The 26,204-nt window shown below is 42.7% G+C and overlaps 1 protein-coding gene and 1 long non-coding RNA gene across 2 annotated transcripts; both read left to right on the forward strand.

The window, feature by feature from the left end:
• Window positions 1–204: 204 nt before the first annotated feature.
• On the forward strand, window positions 205–21,615 carry LOC138970800 (uncharacterized). Its single transcript, XR_011457070.1, has 2 exons — window positions 205–675; window positions 19,239–21,615. It is a non-coding gene; the product is annotated as an uncharacterized lncRNA (long non-coding RNA).
• LOC138971946 (PHD and RING finger domain-containing protein 1-like) lies at window positions 1,370–18,057 on the forward strand. The gene is made up of 14 exons (XM_070344791.1): window positions 1,370–1,403; window positions 2,351–2,473; window positions 2,900–3,141; window positions 4,265–4,348; window positions 4,800–4,936; window positions 5,264–5,352; window positions 6,165–6,325; window positions 6,880–7,212; window positions 8,066–8,268; window positions 9,061–9,168; window positions 10,754–10,875; window positions 11,475–14,986; window positions 15,531–15,644; window positions 17,318–18,057. Exons 1-14 carry the CDS (start codon window positions 1,370–1,372, stop codon window positions 17,405–17,407), a joined length of 5,352 nt encoding a protein of 1,783 aa, XP_070200892.1. The 3' UTR covers window positions 17,408–18,057.
• Window positions 21,616–26,204: the final 4,589 nt, after the last annotated feature.

Genomic DNA, 26,204 nt, shown 5'->3' on the forward strand with positions numbered 1-26,204 from the left:
AACATTCTGGATTACTGGGCAGTGCTTCACTTTCAGGCTTACTGCTTGCACGACAAATGCAGACCTGTTTACCCTTACGATTTTGGCGTAATTTATTACGATTTTCTGCAAAAAATACGCCATTCCGCTATCCGTGTCAAGACTACGATTTTCATAAATAAAAAAAAAAATGTAAAAAAAAAAAATTTTTTTTTTTAATATTTTTTAATTTTTTTTTTATTAATTCACATGTTTGGCATTGTTTTTTTCAATGGCAAAATGGGGTGAAAAAGCACAGGACTGACCAGAGATCATGTCTATCTGATGAGACGCTGGAAAGCCTTATTCTAGTGGTGAAGTCTCGCCCTCACTCATTCGGCAAGCGCAAGTACAGTAGAGAAGCGCTTGACACACTGAAAAAGGCCTACTACGAGCAAAAGAAAAAGAATCAGTGATGCATGTGCTTTTGATGTGATCTTCTTTGAAATTATGATGACTACAAAAACTGACTGATGTGTTTTGTTTGTAAATGATGGATATATGTGCATGATTGCGTTTCGCAGACACAGTTGTCATGTGCGGCGGCGTTGTAATTGGCGACGAATGCTGGATGATTACTATTTTTGTGCCAGGATTACTATTTTTGGGGCTGAGCATTACTCCAAAACACTTATGGGGGTAAACAGGTCTGACAATGTGAAACATTTTTTTATTGAGGGGCATGCAGTGGTCAGCACTTAGGCTTACCTACTTTGTCTTTCTGGTCAAAAGTGGATTGAATTTGAAGCAGCAGTAAAGACATGCTCAAGCAAAATGCAGGAGGAACATGGTCATGTAAATCTTCATAGCGTCTCTCTTTTCATCTCTCCTGCTCTCCCCCCTCTTTCCCCTTCTCTACATCATAAAATTAAGAACTGCACAATACCACTAGGTTTGACTTATTGTTCTTCTTTTATATATATATATATGTTATAGTTGTACTGTTTTTCAGTGTTGTTCCCTGTCTCAGAGGACAATATGTCGGTTAGACCTAGCCTAAAATTATTTACATTGTATAGGTGGAAATGTCCTGGCCACAACAAAATTGTTCTGTCGGAAGACTTCCTACTTGTCAAAATGATCGGACTGTCAATCTGCAATATGCTATGCTATGCGTCCAAAGACTGAGGCCTGAGAACGGGTTTTGCTGTTTTTGCATATTCTGAGCTGAGAGTAGCAGTTACCACTGCTAGTGAAATGATTTTAAGTTGTGTTGTCGGCATAAAAGTCAGGAATTAACTAGTTTTACAGATATTTTCAGTGGAGGGATTTTCTTTCTGTTTCAGGTGCTAAAAGACGTTTAGAGATATACTTCTGAAGGTAGACAACTCTACGATATCCACTTGCAACCATGGAGGAGGAGAGGGCTCACACCTCTGCCGCAGGTATGCAAATTGATGCAGTTACCATAGCAACCAAGCAAGAACCTGAATGACTGAGATTGTTTTTGACGAAGACGTACAACTTGAAGTTGGCTGTCTTGAGTTATACAAAGACATAAACAACCAGACAGATGTGTACCAGTACAAATACTAAAGTGCATACATTCATAACTCGGACACACATGCATGAACACACTCACACATAAACACACACACACACACACACAACCAAACATAAGAATTCCCAAAACAGACGATCCAAAATTCCAATTTTTGGCTCACGTAAGTGTAGCCTATGCGATGCTAACTTTTGTCTGTCTGTGCGTGCGTATGTATGTATGTGTGTATGTCTGTGGTAGAAACTTTAACATTTGAAGACGTCATATTACATTGACGTCACATTATGACGTACGAGGGTTAGACGTCACGCGATGGAATTACTGAAAGTCTCGGTGATTGTTATTTTGAGCGGGCCGAGACTATTTGGCAGTCGTGTCCATGTAAGTAGGCTACATGCAGACAGACAGATCTAGATCTAGTGTCTCGCTTTCTTGCACAGTTTCACCTATGCTCTTTCTGTGTGTGTGTGTGTGTGTGTACTGTGTGTGTGTATGTGTGACGGAGTGATTGAGTTTGTGTTACTGTTTGTCGATTTCTTACGTGAGCCTTGAAGGCTTCGCCTCTTGGTTTTTTTTAAGTGGTAAGTTATTGGAACGTTTAACCTTGCTCGCCAGATACTGAGCATGGGCAACACTTTTGAATCTAAGTTTATCATCTGTACCGTACATGTTTGTATGCCTGTCCACTGTAATTAAAAACCATTGGGTCGACCTACTTGTGAATGTTTTGTTTTGTCAATGAATTAAACGTTCCAATTACTTAACATCCTTGTTTTTTTATTCACAGATTAGAATCTAAGTTGTTTAAAATAACATCGTCTTTTTTTCCAGATGATGATGTTCAGACATCACAGGACTCGGCTGTCGACGTAGGGGCGGAGGAAGAGGAAGATGTAGAAGGCAGTGAGGAAGAGAGCGAGGAAGAGAGTGAGGAAGGGGAGGAAGATGACGAAGGTGTGACATCGTCCTTAGTTTGTCTTTCGTTTTCTTTCTTTTTAGTTTGTACTTTCCTGTATCAGTGCTGATGGGGGCAAAGAAGAAATGTTGAAAGTTGGCTATTTAAGACCAATGCAATGGTTAACGATCCAGAGTTTCAAGTAAAAGTCTTGGGACTTGGAAACACACAGATACCTAGTAAAAAAAAAAGAGGGGGGTTTGGTATCACAACTCAAACTACTCAATAACGGAGAAGAAGAAGATGGATAAATTATAGCCATAAAAGTTTGATTTAAACACAGATCTCGACAGACATTATTCAACTCGACTGCTTTCGCAGTCTCACAGAACAATGGATGTCTCGAACTGTGTAAAATGTCATATTTTAAAAAAAAATACAAATAAGGTATAACATCTGACACCATTTGTACAACATTGTTACAGAAGGAGAGAGTAGTGAAGAAGATGACGATGACGATGATGAAGATGAAGAAGACGAGGAGGAAGAGGAGGAAGAGATGGAGGAAGGAGACAGCCAGCTGGGAGCTATGCAGGAGAGCGATTCAGACGGAGAAGACTTGCCTGTGTGCCCCATTTGCCTGGACAAACTTCGCAACCAGGACATTGGCTCGCCTGAGTCATGTGACCACCAGTTCTGCAAAGAGTGCATCATAGAGTGGTCTCGAGTACGTGAAAGAAAAGAAACAAAACTCTGTGTTGGTTGTCCTGTCATATATATGTAGCTTTAGAAATATGTGTTTTTTGTAGGTTAGGTTTACAGTTTTATTCTGGGTGTCCGACTGTTTTTCACTTATGTTTTCAAATGATATCCTTGAGACAAGTTTGTTTCATTGTTTCTTTCTCACTTTCTGATTTTTCTTTCATCTTCTTTCCTCCCAGTATTCTGTCCTTCCTATCTTCCTTTTTTTCTTTTCTTTTTTTGACGACAGGACGTTCAGTATATAATTGAGAAAGGAATGCTTTTGAATGAAAATAACCACAAAAGACTAAGCCATCCCTCAAGAGAAAAAGATTACTGATTCAACTCAATACTCTGATGCTAAAAGTAGAGATCATGGCTGTGAAGCAAGTATGCAAGAGTGAATTCTGACCATGCTTTCCTTAAGAGGAAAGATTGTACAGTGCAGAAAAAACTTGAACACTCCCATATTTAAGACCTCCTCCCTGTTTTGTCGGACTTTCTTTTCCTGACCTGTTTTTTTTTTTTTTTTTGTTTTTTAAATTTTTTTTTTAAAATTTTTATATTATCGTGGAAGCGTAGACAGCCGATTTTCTCCCCACGCCAAGTTGGCTGCTGTCTTCCGTCTTCGGTGGTTGAGGTTCTTACTCTGGGTTGCCTCCTCCCCAAGAGTAGCTGCCTTGCTGGGCTGTCGAGTCCACTCTACCCGGGTTTGTTGTCGAAGTTTTCCTTCTCGTAGCCTTTGCCTTTCCCAAGGCGCACACAAGGCAGTGCGGGTTTTGAAATCGGAGTTGTCCTTCTCCTAGATGAGCGACCATCCAAGGTTGACGAGCCCCATCTGCCCGAAGCAGCTGGTTTTAAGGCGCCAGGGACCCGCCTGCATCCCTTCTCCTGTTAGTCGAAGACAGGGCCCGCCACGTGAAGGCCAGGAGCTGGATTTGACTGTCAGAGGTGTTTGGAGACACGAAGCCATATGGAGCATTTCTTGGGAAGTAGGCGCTTATCTCTACTTCCACCCCGGCATAACAGTCCTTGGGCCCCTTTGGAGGTCTTGAAGGGGGGTTCCACTGTATTTTAATTGTTTGACTGTCTGTTTTTATTTTGTGCAGAACACCAACACCTGCCCCGTGGACCGCTCCCCGTTCAGCATCATCCTAGTCCGTCACCCTGGTCTGGAGAAAGTCTTTAAAAGGGTGAGGTTTGCTAGCAGTACCTTCGGATTTATTTCCTGTGCGCAAAAGTACAAGTTCTGTATGCGGAAGTTGCTCAGTTTTGCCTCTCCTGAATGTTCATCGATTTTTGAAATTGGAAATTAGGTTTTCATGGGTCAATTTTATGGGTACTCTCATTTGAGTGGCTATCGATGTGACCCCTTTGAAAGACATTTTCAGTCTGAAGAAATATGCCAAATAGCCCAGATAAAAGGTTTTGGGGCATACAAACTTTGAATGAAATTGCACAGGTTTAATTTTTTAGTGAGTATAAAAAAAGTGGTGCCATAAAAAAAACGCATTTTGTGTTCAAAGTCTATGTTAAGAAACACACAAAGTAATAATCAGAATGTATTTATTTTTTGTGCCTTTCTGCTAATTGTTTTTTTATGTGCTTTCTTGTGATTAATTTTTTGTCGTGGTGTTGAAACAGATCAGCGTGGAGGATCGTCAGCAGCTGCAGGAGGAGGAGGAAGTAGAGGAGGAGGAGGAGGATGTCACAGCCTGTGAAGTGTGCGAACAGTCCAATCGGGAGGATCGTCTCCTCCTTTGTGACGGTTGTGACCTGGCGTAAGTATGATGTTTGAAGGCATGTTACGTATTACAATAGTTGTGGGGTTTGAAACGTCTGTCATATATTGTTGTTTTTCTTCAGTGTAAAACAAGGAAATGTAAAATACAACTAAAATGATATTAAATGTTGATATAAATAAATTACACATGCGTTTTCAAATTAAAAAAAGAAATTGGGTGCCTTTTGTTTGGAATCTGAGGCTGTTGACACTTGTAAACAGTAACACAGAAGCATGCATGCTTGGATTTTTATTTAAAACCAGAAGTTTGCTGGGATGTGTTGATTGTGCTTGGTGTACTATGCCGTTGATTCATCATCCACAGATACCACTGTGAGTGTCTGACACCACCATTGTCGCGTGTTCCTGTTGAAGAGTGGTTCTGTCCTACGTGTGCTGAAGTGAACCGCCAAGGTATGTGCATTTCTTTTCTCTGCAGAAATAACAGCTGTTTCAGCTTTTGTCTTGTAGAATTCCTTTTGAGAAGTAAGCATACACATTGGGTGTGGAGGCGTGGGGGATGGGGCAAATGACACGAAGAACAAAGTGGAAATACCGTTATTCTTGGAAATGTGCTGCAAGATCAAAGAAACTCGGAAATGTCGCTGCTCTTATTAAAACCACTGTGCTCCACCAGCTGCCTGCCCTTGTCATTCAAAAGACACTGGCAATAGTTTCAGTTGCCTGCCCTTGTCATTCAAAAGACACTGGCAATAGTTTCAGCTGCCTGCCCTTGTCATTCAAAAGACACTGGCAATAGTTTCAGCTGCCTGCCCTTGTCATTCAAAAGACACTGGCAATAGTTTCAGCTGCCTGCCCTTGTCATTCAAAAGACACTGGCAATTGTTTCAGCTGGCTGCCCTTGTAATTCAAAAGACACTGGCAATAGTTTCAGCTGCCTGCCCTTGTTTACAGACGCTGGCTTTGTGAATGTGACCCCAGGTCAATGACCAGTATTTTCAACTTGGACCAACACCTTTGATGTCTGACAGGGAAGGTCCTAGGAGGCTTTGCCAAGGTCATAGAAAGTAATACAGAAGGATTTTTATGTTTCCTTATGAAGGGAGATGTGGATGCATATGTTCTCTTTAGTCATACACAAGGAGCTAGAGGTCAATAGCGTACAGGGGTCAAACTTGAAATAAAAAAAGTTGCACCTTATAGTCACAAAAATATGGTAGTGCATGTATAATATTAAACTTGATGAGTGATAGATTATTTGACAGCGGCGGCAGCAGAACAAGCAGTGGAGGAGGGAGAGGACGACCCCTTCATGATGTTGCCACGGAGACAGATTGCCAGGACCCGTGTCAGCGAACGTGTGCGTCAGCGTATTCAGAATCTGCGCATGCGACGACGAAGGCCAGCCGAGCTTGATTCCTCTGATGTAAGAAGAAATGATTGCTATACAGTCTTGGCCCAGTTTTGTTTGTACGTGTGTTAGCAAACAGTAGATTTTAACATTATTTGATTTTTGGAGGCAGTAGATTTTAACGTTATTTGATTTTTGGAGGCCTAATAAACTTATGAAGAACTTATGAAGTGCTGGTGTACCGACACCTCCAGTATATGATAGTGGACGCCAATGAGGCAATTTTATTTCATCTTTCAGTCTGTAGCGTTTATTGACTTTATAGAAATGGAGTCAGCGATCACGCAGGCCATTTTACAAACTTGTAATGCTTTGCAAGGCTCTCAATCTGACAGAAACCAGTCACTCTGTTATGCAAGCCAGTCAGACTTTGTCAAAATCACAGTAAGCACATTAGAGTTGTCAAGAAGAAACCTGTCAAATGAAGTATTAAATTGTAAAGTACCAAAAATGTCTGGTTAAATGGATCCCTGCTGTCATGGAATTTCCTTGATGGTTTCCCTTACACTTGCAATATAATATGTGGTACACATGTTGTGGATATAATGTTTCATATTCTAATCTTGCAGGAACAGGAGGGGGAGGTCAGCATGGATGTGACCCCAACAACCTCCGCATCCACATCCCGAGCAACATCCGCATCTCGCAGTGCGTCATGCAGCACCCCACGCAGGAAATACACTCGAAGGAAGACCAGACGCAGGAAGACTTCCAAGCGTAGAACTACCAGGAAGAGGAAGACACCCGTGAAAAAGAAGTCAACAGCCACCGGCACCACCACAACAACCAAGAGGAAGACGACACGAAGGAAGAAGAGGAAGACAAGGAGGAAGAAGAGGAAGACCACAACCAGGAAGAGGGCTACACCTGCTCTGCCCAACAGACCCGGCTTCAGCTTCACAGTATGGACGTTCGTCTTATCACTAGATGTCACTTATTTATGAGCTCCAATGCTTTGTCATGACAAGGATTAGTGAATTAAACAATGTTCAGACCAATAATAAGCTGCCAAGCCTGTTTGAACAGAGCAAGAGAGTAAACTGGTGCACTAGTTAGCTTCACATCAACCACTCTTTGAAATTACATTGAAGTTATAGATTAAAGCCACAGAAACCGACGGTTAAGCCATGAGTAGCATGCACAGGGAGGGCTACCTCCAGTGCAATATATTTTAGGCCTTTATTTTGACTCGGATGTTTGGAGCAGTATTTCAGATGTGTACAATTGTTAGTTCCAAGTGCAATCCTTAACTCTTAGTAAATGTTATGTATTTTATCTCTGTGATCGCCTGACACTGCATGGCAATTTTACTTGTTTTTATAAGGACAGTAAAAATTTTGAGTCTTTGAGAGCCATGCGATATATGTGCCACTGCCTGGCTGATAACTTGCAGGATGAGGCCTTCTGTTGAAGATATTTGAGAAAGAGCGAGATCTTCTTGTCGATCACTGAAAGAGCGAGACCAATGTTCGACCATTTCCAGAGCCGTTTAATAATCTTTTGCAGCAGAAGCACAGGCAACTTAGATACCCCGTCTTAGCCTTGAAAGTTTTGCAGTGTTGCCACCGGATGAATGCTTGTGTACATGTGAAAATCGTCAACTGCCACAAAAGTAATAGAGCTAATAAATTCTTACTGCATCAGTTTACAAATAATGTGTATGTTCAGGACAGGAATGAAATTAATGTTCTCCTCTGATTTTTTAACAGTGTGTTAACAAATCTCTCACTCACTCTTTTCACTTGTTGTTTCCAGAGCCAGGCGTTCTCTCTGCCTATGAGCCGCACGATCAAGGGACGCATCGCGGATAGACTCGGGATATCCAAACCGCCACCAGGACGACACATTCCCATGCAGCGACGGCCCGGTGAACAGTCAGTCAATGTGAAGCGAGGCGACTGTGGCACCACCCCTCTCTCCATCCTGGGCAGTAACGACGAGCTCATCTCCTTTCAGGAGTGAGTCATTCAATGTTGCAGGGATTAACTTCTATGTTCATGGGCTGAAAACTCACACGTTCTCATGTTTTTGCATGAGTGGGTTTTTACGTGTATGGCCGTTTTTACCCTGCCATTCAGACAACATACGCCGATTTCGGGGGAAGCATGCTGGGTATTTTCGTGTTTCTATAACCCACCGAACTCTGACATGGATTTTTTCCGTGCGCACTTGATCTTGTGCTTGCGTGTACACATAAAGGGGGATAAGGCACTAGCAGGTCTGCACATAAGTTGACCTGGGAGATCGGAAAAATCTCCCCCCCTGAACCCACCAGGCAGCCGCGGCCGGGATTCGAACTCACAAGCTTCCCATTAGAAGGCGGATGTCTTACCACTACGCCACTGCGCTCGTCGGGGATTAACTGATTGGCAGGCTAGACACCTTTGTTCTAAACAATTTTGCTGTGATTTTAGGAAAAGGTATCAAAAGGGGTTAGCATTGTGAGCCAGGTAGAGTAATTAAGGATTATGTTGTAAAAGTGTTCAGTCTTGTTTCCAAGATATTACATAAGAACGAAATGGGTGTGAAAAGTTGTTATAAGAGATTTGGGTTCAGTTGGTGTAATTATCATGGGTGTCAAGTATTTCTTAGATCTGTACAGAAAAATCAGCTGTTGTGCCAGCAAATATCTTGAATATTTCTCATAATCTTTCCATCATTTTACATACATGATGGTCTGATGCAAATGTTGCTAGCAATGCCCACCCACGTGTATAACTGACAAGGTGTTTTAACTTGCTTTATTACAGTATGGAAGAGGACATGCCAACCCGACACATTTTACCTGCAGCGAGGGACGCTAGTACTGTCGTTTTGTCTGGTCGTCCTATCAGCATGCGTCGTCCAGGAGTCAAAAAGTGAGTGAAGGAGAAGGGATGGGTGTGAGAAGCAAATATATTTTGTATCACAGGGACGCGAGAAAAAGTTACTAGTCATTTTTGACTCGCCTGAGTAATTGGTCTTCTTCTGCGTTCGTGGGCTGAAACTCCCACATACACTCGTGTTTTGCACGAGTGGAATTTTACGTGTATGACCGTTTTTACCCCGCCAGTTAGGCAGCCATACGCCGCTTTCGGAGGAAGCATGCTCGGTATTTTCGTGTTTCTATAACCCACCGAACTCTGACATGGATTACAGGATCTTTTTCGTGCGCACTTGGTCTTGTGCTTGCGTGTACACACGGGGGTGTTCGGACACCGAGGAGAGACTGCACACAAAGTTGACTCTGAGAAATAAATCTCTCGCTGAACGGGGGGACGAACTCACGCTGACAGCGGCCAACTGGATACAAATCCAGCGCGCTACCGACTGAGCTACATCCCCGCCCCTTGAGTAATTGGTGATTATTAGGATTTATTTGTGTCCGTCTGTATGGACAGCCAGCCGGCTGGCTGGCCGTGAACAAAAAACTTAACGTTGAGGTTATCTTGGATGTTTTTCAAGCTAGACCTCTAAAACTTTGCACACTTTTAGGGTTTGATGATCTAACGAAGTGACCCCAGTTTTATTGACCCTATCAAATTTGGGGGTCACAGCGGGGTCATGTTTGTTTAATAAAAACTTAACATTGAGGTTATCTCAGATGTTTTTGAAGCTATACCTTTGAAACCTTGCACACTTCTAGGGTTTGATAATCTCCTGGCTTGACCAAAGTTTGATTGACCCTCGTCAAGTTTTGGGGTCACAGGGGTTCATGTTCGATTCATAATAACTTAATATTGACATTATTTAGGGGTCATGGGTAGTGGAATCCTCCTTTTAAGACCTACAAATCCCTGAGAAAATCAGGTCTTAAAATGGGTTGAACTTACAGAGGTTATGAACAGAATATCTTAGAAAACATGGTCTTGATAATGTCCTGTTGGGGGTCTTAAAAGGGAGGGAGTCTTCTATGGGGTAAGGGGACTTGGGGAGGGGTGGTGGTAACGAAGGCGAGTCGTATAAAGCAGGATGAGGCCTTGTTTTCTTGTTTTTCTTGTTTTCAGTCTATATTTGGTGCTGTGTAAGGGTTCACTGAAAACAGAAGAATGTTTCCAACGTTGACCATGATTCATTCATTCTTCATGTTTTCTGGTGCTACCACAGAAGAGGAAATAAAACTAGTTATTCTAGAGTATGACACAGCCCTTCGCAAAGCTGGTGCGAGTTGCACGAGTTATCTTTCAGTGTAAAGTTTCGTTTGCATAGCTTTATGAACTAAATAACTCCTACTGTTCAGAATTTTAAAACTAAAATTAAGCCTTAGCCTTTAAAGTGCATATGCTAAATTTGTAAACAACAATTCTTTCATGACTCGATCAGGGAAAGAAGTCAGATACTTTGAGACTTGGATGCAAATAGAGCACGAGAAAGGCATAGCGCATGGAAGACTGTTTCCCAGAAGCTGATACACAGCACTGCAAACAGCACAATCTTCTAATTGTACACTTGTTGTTTCTGCAGACCCATTCCTGCCTCTCGGATAGCACCGCCCCCTCCATCGTCCTTCGATCTGCTGGGTTCCATCTTCCAGGGACAGTCCATCCTGCACATGAACAGTTCTGACATTCTCATCAACAGGGATGGTAAGCAACGTTAAACGTTAAAGTCTAAAAATAATCATAAGAATGAGAGAGAAAAAATTGCTGGTGAGAAAAATTGGGCATGTTCAATTATAGGATCAGTCATGCTTTCACATGGAGGACCGTGTTTCTCATGAGCGAAATATAATGAGAAATGTTCAAACTGATTGTTAGTTCGTCTTGGTCAAATATTCAGTTTTGACTCCATAGCTCATCTCATCTGCATGTGTCTTTAATTGAATTAACTATCCTTCTGCCATCATCTCATGTGCACTGCAGCAAGTCTACACCATATCCGTAAATAAGTTTTTATCTTGTGTTTATCACACCTGAGATGTAGTCTGTACAGGAAAGACCACTGCTACACCATTTGATAACCAATTTGGTGTAGTTTGTACAAGAAAAATCACGGCTGCACCATTTGATAACCAATTTGGTTTAGTTTGTACAGGAAAAATCACGGCTGCACCATTTGATAACCAATTTGGTGTAGTTTGTACAGGAAAAATCACGGCTGCACCATTTGATAACCAATTTTGGTGTAGTTTGTACAGGAAAAATCACGGCTGCACCATTTAAACCAATTTAAACATTCTCTGCAGGTACCCTGAAAGCCACAAAACCAGTGAAGGTTCCCAGCTTGGACAAGCCACCGTCACCTATCCCTCGTGCTACACGCATCTCTGACCTCATGGCTCTCGAGTCGACAAGATCAAGAATGGACAGGAACAGCAACTCCGAACCCTCAGACAGCGGTGACAGTCCCAAGAAATCGAGCAGTCCGGACAGCAATGGAGGTAGTGGTAGTCAGGGCGGTGGATCTTCGGGAGGCGGTGACAGCGGCGGTGACAACTCTGCCGGTGACTCAGGACACGATGGAGGTGGTGGTGGTGGTGGTAGCAGTGGAGGCGGTTCTGGCGACGGGTCCAACGATGGAAGCGGTGGAGGAGACGGAGCAGGAGGCTCACCGGGCAGTGGTGGTGGTGGTGATGACAATTCACCAAACGGTGGCGGTGGTGATGACAATGAAGACAGCTCTTCAGCACCTCAGAAAACTTCAAAGAATGAAGAGGAGGAGGATGAAGAAGAAAAAGACCAGGGGGAGAAGAGAGAAGAGTCACCTAGCAGTCATGATGAAGAGGTAGAAGGCCAGAACGAGAAAGGAGAAGGGTCACCAAGTGATGACGGTGACCAACAAGATTCACCAGATCAGGCTCAGGAAGAAAACCCAGAAGACCAAGACAACTCAAATCTGGCTGAGAAAGAAACCCCGGTGCAGGCTGAGATGGAGAATTCCCAAAACGCCGAGGATGAGAAAGAGCCGGAAAATACAGGACAAGATAGGGAAGACAGCCAAGGAGAGACGGATCACACTGCACAAGCTGTCGAAGTGAAAGCCGATTCTGACATGGAGGAGGCTGAAATGAATAGCGAAGAAAATGCCAACGAAGAAGGAGAGCTGGAAAATTCTGGCAAAGATAGAGAAGACAGCCAAGGAGAGCTAGAAACTACAGACAAAGATAGAGAAGACAGCCAAGGAGAGCTAGAAACTACAGACAAAGATAGAGAAGACAGCCAAGGAGAGCTAGAAACTACAGACAAAGATAGAGAAGACAGCCAAGGAGAGCTAGAAACTACGGAAAAAGATAAGGAAGATAGTCAAGGAGAGCTAGAAAATTCAGGCAAAGATAGGGACGACAGCCAAGGAGAGGTAAAAACTACAGACAAAGATAGGGACGACAGCCAAGGAGAGGTAAAAACTACAGACAAAGATAGGGACGACAGCCAAGGAGAGACAGATCCCACCGCACAAGCAGCTAAGAAGAGGGCAGATTCGGACATGGAGGAGGGTGAGATCAGTTCCTCTGGAACTCCCTGCGTCAGCGCGTCCACCTCACAAGAAGACATCCAGCCAAGTTCCAACAACCACGGAGCCGGCCATCAGTCTGCAGCACGGAGAGAGAGAAGGGAGAGGAGGAAGAACAGGTGGACGGACATCGAAGAGGGGGAGGAAGGGGAGATCACTCTGCCTCAGGAGGTGACCACCCCCTTCTCCCTGGCCAGCTTCCTGTCGCACAGAGACCAGGAAGAACTGGAGGACAACGGCCCGTCATCTTCGCAGGGTTCGGAACGAGATCGAGAGTTTGCCTTCATCAACGGGACGTTTGCCCGAGTTAACAAGCGGGAGGTGGACGAGAACGACCTTGACAGGCGTCTTAATACCATTCAGCAGCAGCGCAGGGAAGAGAGATCGCTGATGAGAATGTACGGCCTTGACGACGAACAAGGTCAGGCCGAGGGTGGAGCAGCCGGCAGGGACAACAGAGAAAGCGGCAGAGATCAAGGTCGTGATAGTGATGACAGATCGCGGGAAGGTCGGCGACGCTCCCACAGTCGATCGCGAGACAGAGACCGGGAGAAACGACGCTCAAGGTCCAGGGAAAGAAAGAGGTCAAGGTCGCAAGAGAGGCAGAGGTCAGGGTCTGGGTCACGAGAGGATAGACCTGCCAAGCGAGCCAGAGACAGTGGAGAAGATTCCGGTACAGACCGGAGTAAGGGAAAGGAAGATTCCGGTACAGAAAGGAGTAAGGAAAGGGATGACTCCGGTACAGAAAGGAGTAAGGAAAGGGATGACTCCGGTACAGAAAGGAGTAGGGGAAGGGATGGCTCCGGTCAGGAAAGAAGTAGAGGTAGGGACGACAAAGATGCTCGGTCCAGAGAGGACAAAGAAGGTCGTGGAAGGGACGACAAAGACGTTCGGGGAAGAGACAACAGATCAGACCGATCTGGGCGTGACAGAGACAGGCCCGGGAGAGACAGAGACCAGTTTGGAAGAGAGAGGCGTGAAGGAGATCGCAGTCAGGGTGGTGAGGACAGAAGCAGGGAACGAAGCGATGAGAGGAGCAGGGAACGAAAGCGCTCAAGGTCGCCCCGAGATCGGCGCGACAGGGACCGGGAGCGAGACCGACAGCAGGAAAGAGAAGACGACGATCGCTTCGCCAAAGCTGGATGGCGAGGCAACACCAGTCGCGGAGGGCAGGACAGGGGTGGGAGGGGAAGAGAAGGAGGAGGAGGGTGGGGCAGAGATGATGGGGGGAGGGGTAGAGGAGACAGAGGGAGGGGCAGGGGAGAAGGAGGGTGGGGCAGAGATGATGGGGGGAGGGGTAGAGGAGACAGAGGGAGGGGCAGGGGGGAAGGAGGGTGGGGCAGAGATGATGGAGGGAGGGGCAGAGGCGGAGGAGACTGGAGGGGCCGAGAGCGGGGCGGCCAGGGTAGAGACAGGGAAGACAGAAATTTCGGAGGGCGAGGCCAGCAAGGGGACTGGGCAGAGTCCAGAGGAGGAAGAGGAGAGGAGTCGGGCTTCAACCGCGACCCAGACAACAGGTTTGGACGCTGGCCCAAGGAGGACCAGGCATCAGGCAAGAAGGTAAATGTGGGGTTCATGGGCAGACAAGACATGGGCAGACAGGACTTGTTCCCCCAGCAGGGTCAGTTCCAGCAGCCCCCTCCCTCCCTCCCACCCCAAGATCCGTTCCAGCAGCCACCGTTTGGGGGAGGGAGCCAGCCACCCCCACCCTTCGGCGGAGGAGCAGGAGGAGGCCAGCCCCCGTTGTTTCACCACCCCCCAACCCAGATGGACGCCTTCGCCCCCACCTCCGTTCCTCCTCCTCCCCCACCCGGCTCCCAGTCTGCAGGGTCTAGCAGCTTTCAGCCATGGATGGGAGCAGGTTTTCAGCAACCACCGCCGCCGCAACAACCACAGTCATCATCCAGCCAGCAGGGACCTCCCCAGCCGCCAGGCATGATGGGAGACTACAGCCAGCCCCCTCCCCCTCTCCCTGGAGCGCTCAACCTGGCTCTCAACAACGGCGACTTTGAGACACTAAAAAAAAGTCTGTTGCTGCTGACGGGTTCGGATCCCAATACCCCAGTGTCGGGTTCGCCAGGCACCGGGTTCGCTGCAAACATGGCCGATCAGCCCCCCCCTGCCCCGCCGCTCATGGGAGACAGGCCGCCCGGCTACCGAGGTGGCGGAGAGAGCGTCTTTTCCGAAACCAGCGGCAACGGTGAAGGAGAGCCGATGGATCTGGAAGTGCCCTCTGGCAGTAAAGACGTCAGTTCCTTGTGCTGCTTTTTTGTCCGTTTCTCTTTCTCGTCTTCTGCTGTTGTACTGTTCTCAGTCTGTCTGATTCTTCTTCTTCTTCTTCTTCTGTTTTCATGGGCTGAAACTCCCACGTACACTCGTGTTTTTTGCAAGAGTGGGTTTTTACGTGCATGACCGTTTTTACCCTGCCATTATAGGCAGCCATACGCCGCTTTCAGGGGGAGTCTGTCTGATAAATCATTGTCTGTTCTCAATAATTTTTTATACTCTGTTTTTTGGGCTGTGAAGAGAATTTTATAAATATGTAGTGCAAATGGTAACTGGGATTTACTTTTCCTCTGATCAGTGATTGCGTTAGTACATGTACTCTGATTTAAACATTGGAACGCATACCTGAAGAAAAGGCTATTTACTATTAATTTTGTAATCATTTTATCTATCATCAGACAGGTGAAACTTTACTTATCATTTCAACCAATCAATTAATTGTGACACAGACAGAGACAAAGAGTGTGTGAGTTATTGTTGAATCTTTGCCTGCGACTGCTTTCAGGACTTTCAGCAACACGTGGTGGAAGAGGTGAAGAACGCTATTCGTCCTTACTTCAACAACCGCCAGATCAACAAAAAAGATTACAAAGAGATTCTCCAGAAATGTGTTCCCAAGGTGAGTCATGCCAGGCCTACTGTTGCACAATGATCAGGTATTTGCACAAGTCAAAGAAATGAATAAAGTGTACCTTGTGTGTCATGCTAAGAATACTGTCACACAATGTTCAGTCATTACTCAGCACAAAACCAAAGAAATGAATTAAGTGTACCTTGTGTGTCATGCTAAGAATACTGTCACACAATGTTCAGTCATTACTCAGCACAAAACCAAAGAAAGGAATTAAGTGTACCTTGTGTGTCATGCTAAGAATACTGTCACACAATGTTCAGTCATTACTCAGCACAAAACCAAAGAAATGAATTAAGTGTACCTTGTGTGTCATGCTAAGAATACTGTCACACAATGTTCAGTCATTACTCAGCACAAAACCAAAGAAAGGAATACAGTGTACCTTGTGTGTCATGCTAAGAATACTGTCACACAATGTTCAGTCATTACTCAGCACAAAACCAAAGAAAGGAATTAAGTGTACCTTGTGTGTCATGCTAAGTATACTGTCACACAATGTTCAGTCATTACTCAGCACAAAATCAAAGAAATGAATAAAGTGTACCTTGTGTGTCATGCTAAGAATACTGTCACACAATGTTCAGTCATTATTCAACACAAAACCAAAGAAAGGAATAAAGTGTACCTTGTGTGTCATGCTAAGAATACTGTCACACAATGTTCAGTCATTACTCAGCACAAAACCAAATAAATGAATTAAGTGTACCTTGTGTGTCATGCTAAGAATACTGTCACACAATGTTCAGTCATTACTCAGCACAAAATCAAAGAAATGAATAAAGTGTACCTTGTGTGTCATGCTAAGAATACTGTCACACAATGTTCAGTCATTACTCAGCACAAAACCAAAGAAAGGAATTAAGTGTACCTTGTGTGTCATGCTAAGAATACTGTCACACAATGTTCAGTCATTACTTATCACAAAACAAAAGAAAGGAATTAAGTGCTCCCTCTCGCATTGCCTGTCCTTAACTGGATGAAGTCGACTACGCGAAGTATACTTCACGAAGCTGGCTACACGAAGCTTTAGCACTGAGTTTTGGGTAAAAAGACTTTGCGAAGTCGACCTCAGGCTCAATTGAGGACCAGCTTGATGCAATTTGACCACTTTTTTTTTTTTTTAAGGCATTGGAGGTGTTTCCGTTGGCATGTGATTTGCATTAATTACTATTTGAATTGTAATTGAATGTTCCCCAAGACTAAAACTAAAAAAAAACACTGCCTGTCTTCCTTGGAACACAATGGCAAGATTATATTTCCAGTCTCATTATGGTGGAAACAGCGTGAAACTAAATCCTTAGTTTGATACTCTTACCAGCTTACATTTCAAATACAGTGGAACGCCCCCTGTAAGACCTTGCATTCCAAGATCGTTTGTTCTAAACGTCTGTAAATTTACCTCCATTTCAAGACTTCTAACTTTTTAAACCTTATTTTGTCAGATTTGTGTATGATTCAGCTTATGATTCCTATGTGTTTGTAATTGATTTGAATGTGTAAGTTTGCTTGTAAATTATATGAATGTGTATGTTTGCTTGTAATTGATTTGAATGTGCTTGTAATTGATTTGAATGTGTATGTTTGCTTGTAATTGATTTAAATGTGCTTGTAAATGATTTGAATGTGCTTATAATTGATTTGAATGTGTATGTTTGCAGGTGTTCAGCAGCGGTGAAATCAACCAAAAGAAAATTGCCAGTCTGGTTGGAGCGTACGTCAAGAAAATGCGTGGTGGTCGATCCAAGTAAACGAGTCTGTGGGTATTTCTTTGGCTTTGAACTTTCTGCGCTGCATTGGTGCAAGTCAGCGTCAGCCATGCCAGTTGATCGACAGGCAGAAGTCACACCAAACCTTGCTCTGCGTGTGTTTTCCTTCAAGATGCAACACTGACATGTGATCTTCAGTTCCTTGGAATCCCGTTGTAGTTTAGAATTTCTAAAGTCTCCAGTTTTGTTTGTATTTTTTTTGGTCATCTGCAGGTACTGTTTTGATTCATATGAAAAGGGATAACTAGATAACTAGCGAGACAGTACTTGCATTAGATGACATTGTTTCATTCTGAGATGTGGCCAGAATTGTGTTTTCATCAAATTGTAAAGTATTCTTTCACTTGTTTTTGTTCTTAAGATGTGGCTAGATAGTGTTTTCATCAAATTGTAGAATATTCTGTTAGTTCAGTTGCTGTCAGGCGATTTCTTGAGAGGCAATGGAAGAACAGCGGCATGATGTCCTTCCAGATGACATTTTCTTCTCAACTTGTTTTCTGGTGTACAAATAAAAGGTGGGATTATTCCTTATGTGAGCGATCCACTGCCCTTAGCAGCTGCCTGTCACATGAGGGGGCCTGGAACATTAATTGGTAGAACAACAATCCCTTTTCTGTGTTTTTCGTCTCTTTTTTTTTTTGGGGGGGGGGGGGGGGGGGGGGGATACCCAAACTTAGTCCAAGGTACAGGTTTGCCATTTGATTATTAATGGTTTTTTCAACTCACTTTTTGCTGGTCGGTGGCATTTTTTTATCAGAAAATTGATTATCATTTCTACATCATCTATATTTCCATTAACATTTAGGTATTTTTCATTTCAATGTTATAACTTATGTTTAGAGTTGAATTTGTCAAAACATCCCGCAGTGGGGCACTGCGGTTATGAAATTAAAGGCCCCTCCTGTTTTTGGAACCGCAGGAGCTTTCTAGTTTGCTGTTAGGTAGATTTTTGGTTCCTCTTTCCTGTCATGCTCTCTTTTTCTTCATGAATTCTTTTCTTTTTTCTGCCTTCTTGCTCATTCACCTGTATTTTTTTCCAAAAATCTCTTCTCTTGCCGCTTGTCTCGCGATTCATGTATAGTTTAATCTGTTAGTGTTCTGATGTAAGTCCAGCAGTAGATAGGTTAAGCCTATTTTAACATACTGGAAACTGGTAATCTTCCAGTAGGTATTAATTTAGTTTTACTAAAGCCTGCTGGGACACAAGTAATGGGTTAGTGCATTTGTAAACAGGAATCGCTTGACAAGTGGCCCCCTTCATCCCCCCCTTCCTCGTCCTGATATGGCTCTGCGTAGTCGGCTGGACGTTAAGCAACAAATAAACAAACAAACAAAATTTGTCAAAACAAAAAGATAACACGACAGAAGAAACCTGTTTGGGTATATTCTTCATCAATATTTTGTCAGCCTGTTGACTTCAGCATGGTATATAACATTGCATCTGTGTGTATGATTTACTTTTAAGACTGAGCAAGTGAGACCTGTATGTTGCAGAGATGTACTTATGTGTGGAGTTGTTGTTGTCACCAATTGTTAATGTGATGGTTAACTTGCTCCAGTCCCCCCGCGGGTTAGGGGGAAGAATTTACCCGATGCTCCCCAGCATGTCGTAAGAGGCGACTAACGGATTCTGTTTCTCTTTTTACCCTTGTTAAGTGTTTCTTGTATAGACTATAGTCAATTTTTGTAAAGCAGTATGTAAGAAATGTTAAGTCCTTTGTACTGGAAACTTGCATTCTCCCAGTAAGGTAATACATTGTACTACGTTGCAAGCCCCTGGAGCAAATTTTTGATTAGTGCTTTTTTGAACAAGAAACAATTGACAAGTGGCTCTATCCCATCTCCCCCCTTTCCCCGTCGCGATATAACCTTCGTGGTTGAAAACGACGTTAAACACCAAATAAAGTAAGACAGAAAGAAAGATGCTCCAGGTGTGCAAAACATCACTGATAGTGTTGCAGTGTTGGCTGACCGAGAGAAGTTTGGCTGCTTCCACTAGACATGGTATGAATGATGAAAACAGTATGTTAGTTGTAGATATGTTTTAAGTACAGCATTGAAATTGTCATGCTGAATGTATACTAATCTCTGGTAGATGCAGCGGAACTGCCGACAATTTGAGAAAAACAGATATTAAAAGGGATTAAATTTACAGACCTTATAAGCAGAGCATGTGAAAAAACAGGGTCTTGAGAAGGGGACTGTCTTAAATCTTGTGTATATTTGAATATGTGTCTTAAGGGGGGGGGGGGGGGAGGGGGGGCACTGTACCTTGGTTGTTAAATTTTGCTGACTGAAATTGACGAGTTTGTCATGTTGAGTGTAAACCATCCACTGTTAGATAGTGTGTTGTGCCAGATTGCAGAATGATCCAAGTTTGCTTATCTTTCTCACTAGTATCACTTCACCCCACCAACTTTTTTTTTATTAAAGCCATAGCCCTTCCCGTGAAAACAGTTCGGCTCACCATCTCAGTTCTGGGCAGGCTTTTACATGGGATAAGACCATCCCATCCCTCCACTTAGGCCTAAAAAAAAAATAGGTGTGGTTACGGTAACCCGACCTACCCTATTTTTAGGGGCCGACCCTATAACTTTTTATTACATTTGTCAAAAAAAGAAGAAAAAAAACGAGTGCAGAAAACGCAATGAAAGCGACAGCGCTCGAGTCGCACACTTATTTCCCTGTCAAGTAGGTTTAATTTGTACACATTAGAACAAAAAGTTTAAAAAAAAAAAAAGTGATTGCCTACCTTCCTACCCTATTTTTTTGGGCTATGTTACCGTAACCACACCTATTTTTTTTGTTTGGCCTTACCCTATTTCGGGAATGCAAGGCTTTTCATTGTTAAAGACGCAATGCCCTCTTTTAAGGTAAATGAGAAAAATCCACACAATAGGCACTTCTATGGTATTGGGCGCCGTACACATGTATTGTAAAGCAAAAGGCACTCTGGCCTTGTGACCCCGGGTTTATGACCGATATTTTCAGCTGAGACCAGTTGCCTGCCCTTGTTTGCAGACACCCCACCTTCTGACCCCCCGGTCAATGGCAGAGACTAAGGCTTTAGATGTCAGAGAAGGATGGTCCCGAGAAACTGTGCCAAGGTCACACATGTCATGTTGTACAGTAGCAGAAACATGCATGTCACTGCAGGGAAAGTTGTGGTTCTCTGGACAGATCTCAGTTGGTGAGCTGAACTTTTTACTCTGGAAGGAATAGGCCTTTTCTAAATGCTCACTATACGCTTTGGATAACTTTGTATTTTTTTAAAATTCAAAAAGGATTATTTGTTTATTTGTTTTATATCTGTTTGTATATACTCGTATGTGTTTCACCTTAGTTTTACACGCATAGAATCCGGGTCGTTTCTGATGTATAGAATTATTCTGTAGAGTGGTGAGATGTGCTTTGATGTTATAGGGCCAGATTTGAGTCACAGGGACTTGGCAGCTTTTAAGTTTTCTCTTTCTTTTTTTTTTCTACATGTAGCGCAGGAGGAAGTATGTTCATGTTGTTCACTAATTTGTGTTGCAATCTCGGTGTGCTGTTTCGAGTTAGCTTTTGTCAGATTATTGTACATAATCAGATACAAAATCATCACTCGAGTTTGAAGATTGTGAAAGAATTCATTTAAAGGCATTCAGAAGGATTTAATTATTTTTCTGTTCTTGGTTATCATATCTGCATTAATGTCTTCATCCATTCTGTACTTGTTTTTGAGATAGTTCTATTCCTGTCCCCTCCCCTCCCCTCCCCTTCCCTTCATGTCTAGCCAGCCACTCCCCCCATCTCTGGGATTTATACACACACATACAGACACCCCCTCCTCCCCCTCCCTTTCCCACCACCACCGTCAATCACCCTGACCCTCTCAGCATTTTTCCTGTTGACTAGAACATTGTAACTGATTCATATTGTTCCACTTGGTTAACATTTGAAATGATCCACGGAAAAGTATTCTTGTTAAATGTTCATCATTTTCCATTGTTGAAACAATCATTCATTATCGGACTGTCTTGTTTTTTCGGTAGAAATTGTTTCATTTGAGTGTTATATTTAGAGTTGATTTTTTTGCATCTGTGTGCATGGGTTTTCCCTGATGTATTTGTAAGACTCGGAGCAAGTGAGGCCTGTATGATGTAGAGATGTACTTGTGCGTGGAGTTAAAGGATTTGTGAAGATTTGAACTTGTGTTGCATCTTTGTGAGTATATTTGCGTGCCAGCGTATGTGTTCAGATGAGACAGAAATCAGTACTTGCGTTACAACAACAGCAAAGATAAGCAAAAAGTTTGCCAAGGCACACACACACACACACACACACACACACACACACACACAACAAAAACAAAGGCAGCAGTAGCAGCAACATCGGCTACTTCTCAGGGACAGATATTTTTTAATCAGCAACAGCAGCAGCATCAGATCAAATACATGTATTACAGGCAACTGAATCAAAAAGCATCACTGGAATTTCCTTTTGAGTTTCAATGTTTGTACGTTCTTCAGTTCTTTCTGTCTTTTTTTTTCTTTTTGCAAGTTTGTAGGAAATCATAATTGGCATTCGGTCACCTGCCATTGCACGTGTTCTGTGTTTTAGTTTTATAAAGCAGTTCCTTTGTTCTCAACAGTGAAACCACACAGACATATATATATATAAAACATCAGAAATAGTGAAAGAAACAATTGAAAGTCAGCAGAGACTTTCTTCCGAGATTTGTTAAAATCTCTTAGCAGAGAAAGAGAGAGAAATAAGTATCCCTTCACAGACAGCCTATTGGGAGCATCAGACCCTCCTCAAGGGGGACCGAGATTTACAGAGCAAAGTCCCTTTGTGGGGGACGTATATATATATATATATATGACTAAGTGCCAAAAGGTGCGCACGAAAAGCGGACAAAGGGGCTAAAAAATAAAAGTTGACAAACACGACTGATATTGTGATTTTTGTTAAGACAACAGATGCTGGAACCCAATTACGAAAAGAAAAGATAAATTTACCCAAATGATTTTACAAATAACGATAATTTTGTTCGTTATATCATTCAAAACGGCACTGAGTCATAGCATTAAGGTTATCTCGCACGTTTTTAAAGCTAGGGCTTTGAAACTTGGCACACAACCAAAGTATAATGATCTCCAGGTATGGTGCACATCACATTAAACAACATTGAATTTCAAGGTCACAGCGAGGTTAAATTTCCTTTGCAATCTGGAAAATTGTCGTTGTCACGTCTTACATGTTTTAATACTAGATCAGTTGGACTTTACATACTTCACATACTTTCAGCATTTTTATAAAACCTCATTAAAAGTGACCTGCTGGTTAATCTTTGTCAAAGTTCAAGGTCACAGCGGGGTCACATCTGGTCCAAATGTGGAATATTTTCAATTTATTCAGCGCGTTTATAGCACGAGCTTTGAAAATACACACAGTTCTAGTGTATAATGTTCACACACGATTAAAGTCTGGTTGAAAAAGTCAAGGTCACAGCAGGGTCGCGTTGAGGTCAAACATATACATTTTTCAATGAGGTTTTCTCATATGTTTTTGAAGCTAGGGCCTTGAAACTTGGCACACTACGCAAGTTAAATTAAACCTCATCAAATTCCAAGGTCACAGTAAGGTTAAAGATCCTTTAAGGATATTTTCTAAAAAAGGTGACCGCCTGGTTAATGTTTGTCAAATTTCAAGGTCACAGCAGTGCCATCTGGCTTAAACTTTGAAAAATTGTCAATTTCTTCAACTAGTTTTATAGTGTTTGAAGTCATTCACACATGATGAAAGTCTGGTTGATAAAATCAAACGTCAAGGTCGCAGCGGGGTCGCATTGAAGTCAGACACATACAATTGTCATTTTCACGAACGCCTTTTAAGCAACACCTTTGAAACTTCACACATTCCAAAGTTTTGATGTTGTTTGGTTATAATCAAAGTGTGGTCAATTTCCATGATTGAGAGCATTCAGAGGGGTCAAGTTGAGGTCACACAAAAAGTGATAATCTTTATAAGACTCACGTTTGCTGCTATTGCTCACTTGACATTGGTGAAAGTGCTTATTTTATAATTGTTGATCTTGATGTCTTGACCAATTAATATTACCAGGATCAACCATACCAGATTTCAAAGTCCAGAAGTTGTCAAACCTCAAACCTGTTGGAAGTTTCAAAGATTTAAGCATCAACAAATTTCTATTTGATTTGACCTTAAATAACAGATTTGACCTTAAATCTTAAAACAGATCAACCAGACTTTGGTTTTATATAAATTGAAGTTCAATACAATTTCCTTTTTTTTTTACCCACACGAGACCCTGCTATGACCTTCACATTTCTCAAGGATCAACCTTGAATTCTCCATGTTGAACAATCATTAAGCAAAAGCGTTGTTTGAAGTTTGAAGGTTCTAGCTTCAAAAATCTCTGAAAAAATATGTTTCATCCGTTTTCTGAACCACATGTGACCCAGCCGTGACCTTGAAATCTGACAAGGGTCAACAAGACTTTTACCATGCATGGGGGCGATTAAACCCCAAATGTGTGTGAAGTTTCAAGGTTTCAACTTAAAAAACGTCTGAGAAAAATATACATTTTCCTTTTTGGACAATGTGTTGCACGCAAGACAACACGACAAACGCTCGTGTTATCATTCTTTTACTTTAAGGTCGACTTGCGTGCCCGCTCTTTCGCTAATCTCAATTAAAATTCATCTTGGAAGTTCGGTTTTATTACGCTTTTAATTAAGAAGATTAAACTAAGACAACAAATAGTTAGTTTTACCCATTAAACTCGATAAGGTAGTGACATTTTATGTTGAACGCAAGATGGTGTCGCACGCAAGATCTGAAAGGATGTTGACGACATAATTTCAACACTTGATAGCGCATTCGTGGTTCGTGATTTCTTCACAAATTTTGAACACAGAATGTGTCACGTGGTTCCGTAGATGAAGTAGATCTTTGTACATGTAAATTTTGTTTTTAAAAGAAAATAACCGTTAATTACCGAACATTTTGTCGCACGCAAGATATGACGAAATTTTCAAATCGTTTTCAAAAATGCTGTTCAAAAGTTCTGCAGTCTTTGCTGGATTACTTGAAAGACAGCAGTTTGATACACCGTTATCGCTTGACGTGTCGACATCAATTCCAGAGTTTTTGAAAAAGAAATTTAGTAAATATCTCCGATTGAAAAATGTATGCCGTGATGACGACACATCTTGCGTGCGACACCTTAAAATTCGGTTATCGAAAAAAAAAATTCTCTCGAGATTTAGATTTGACGTTTGATCTCGTCTGTGAAGCGATGTTTCAGGCATTCAATCAAACTAAATGCAATTCATTTGTGCTTCTTGTTATTTTTCTGTGGCATATTCAAAACACGAGGTATCACGATGTCCGTTTTCAGATGGCCGGTTTTGGCGTTATTTTTGACTTTAAACAAAGATAACTTCAAAACCGTTCAAGTCAGACACACGAAATTATGTCCACTATCTCTTCGCACATTCATCCACACACACACCAATTTTCAGCAGACACACGTTTTTAGAAACATTTTTATTGTAAAACAAAGTCGTCTTCTGTTCTGTGAGCACCTTTTGGCACTTAGTCATATATATATATATACACTCACACGCACAAAAACATGCGCGCATGCACACAAGGAAAAATCCATTCGGATACTTCCTTGGCTCCGTTTAGTCATCTTATTGTGTTATGTTTCACGTTGGTAAATATATTTGTCTCGTTGCGTTTGTTGCTTTAACTCGTGTACTAGCCAGTATCTCGGCAAGGATCTTTTGACTGTTGTTGGGTCGAAACACAAAACCATGTCATACACAGGAAAAGCTAAGCTTAAAACTTTGACACGCATGCACGCACACACCCGTACGCACACGCAGTTTGAGGTACCGACTCGCCGCCTCCCATCTCGCCGCCGCTTTGTAGTCGCCGACTTTACGGTCTACTTGCTTTCAAACTGTCAAGGGTGCCATCTCGCCACCCCAAGCAGTGCCATCTCGCCCCCGTGTATTTCATGCGGTAAATTTGACACTTTCTCGTGCAAACAGATTATACAAAATAACACGTTTACCTGAGTTTGTCCTGAGTTTACCGTCTCCTATGCGAAGAAGTTTCTCGTGCAAAACAGGTTTAAACAATTGACACGTTTACCTGAGTTTGTCCTGAGTTTACCTAATTTCTGTTCTTTAAAAGTGACTTCACAACCATGGCTCTCCGGGTTGCGACCACTAGTCGGGGAGGAAAATGCATGTAACCTTTTGTGGCAAATGCAGTCACAGTATGTCTGTGTATATGTGTGTGGCAACGTCATAAACTGGCAAAGCCATGAACTGTTTTTGTTCTGTAATAAATTGTGTGCGTGAGTGTGTGTGTGTATGTGTATTTTATTTATTTTATTTATTTACGAGGATTTATATCGCGCACGTATCTCACCACACAAGGCGACTCAAGGCGCATGTTACCTATTAATGCCGTGTGAGATGGAATTTTTTACACAATATATCACGCATTCACATTGGCCAGTAGATCGATTGCCTTCAGGCGCTGCATCCACCTTTCACGGCCTATTATTCCAAGTCACATGGTTATTTTGGTGGACATTTTTATCTACGCCTAAACAATTTTGCCAGGAAAGACCCTTTTGTCAATCGTGGGATCTTTAACGTGCACACCCCAATGAAGTGTACACGAAGGGACCTCGGTTTATCGTCTCATCCGAAAGACTAGCACTTGAACCCACCACCTAGGTTAGGAAAGG

Source organism: Littorina saxatilis, linkage group LG7 (assembly GCF_037325665.1).
Source record: "Littorina saxatilis isolate snail1 linkage group LG7, US_GU_Lsax_2.0, whole genome shotgun sequence".
In the NCBI taxonomy this organism is placed as follows: domain Eukaryota; kingdom Metazoa; phylum Mollusca; class Gastropoda; order Littorinimorpha; family Littorinidae; genus Littorina; species Littorina saxatilis.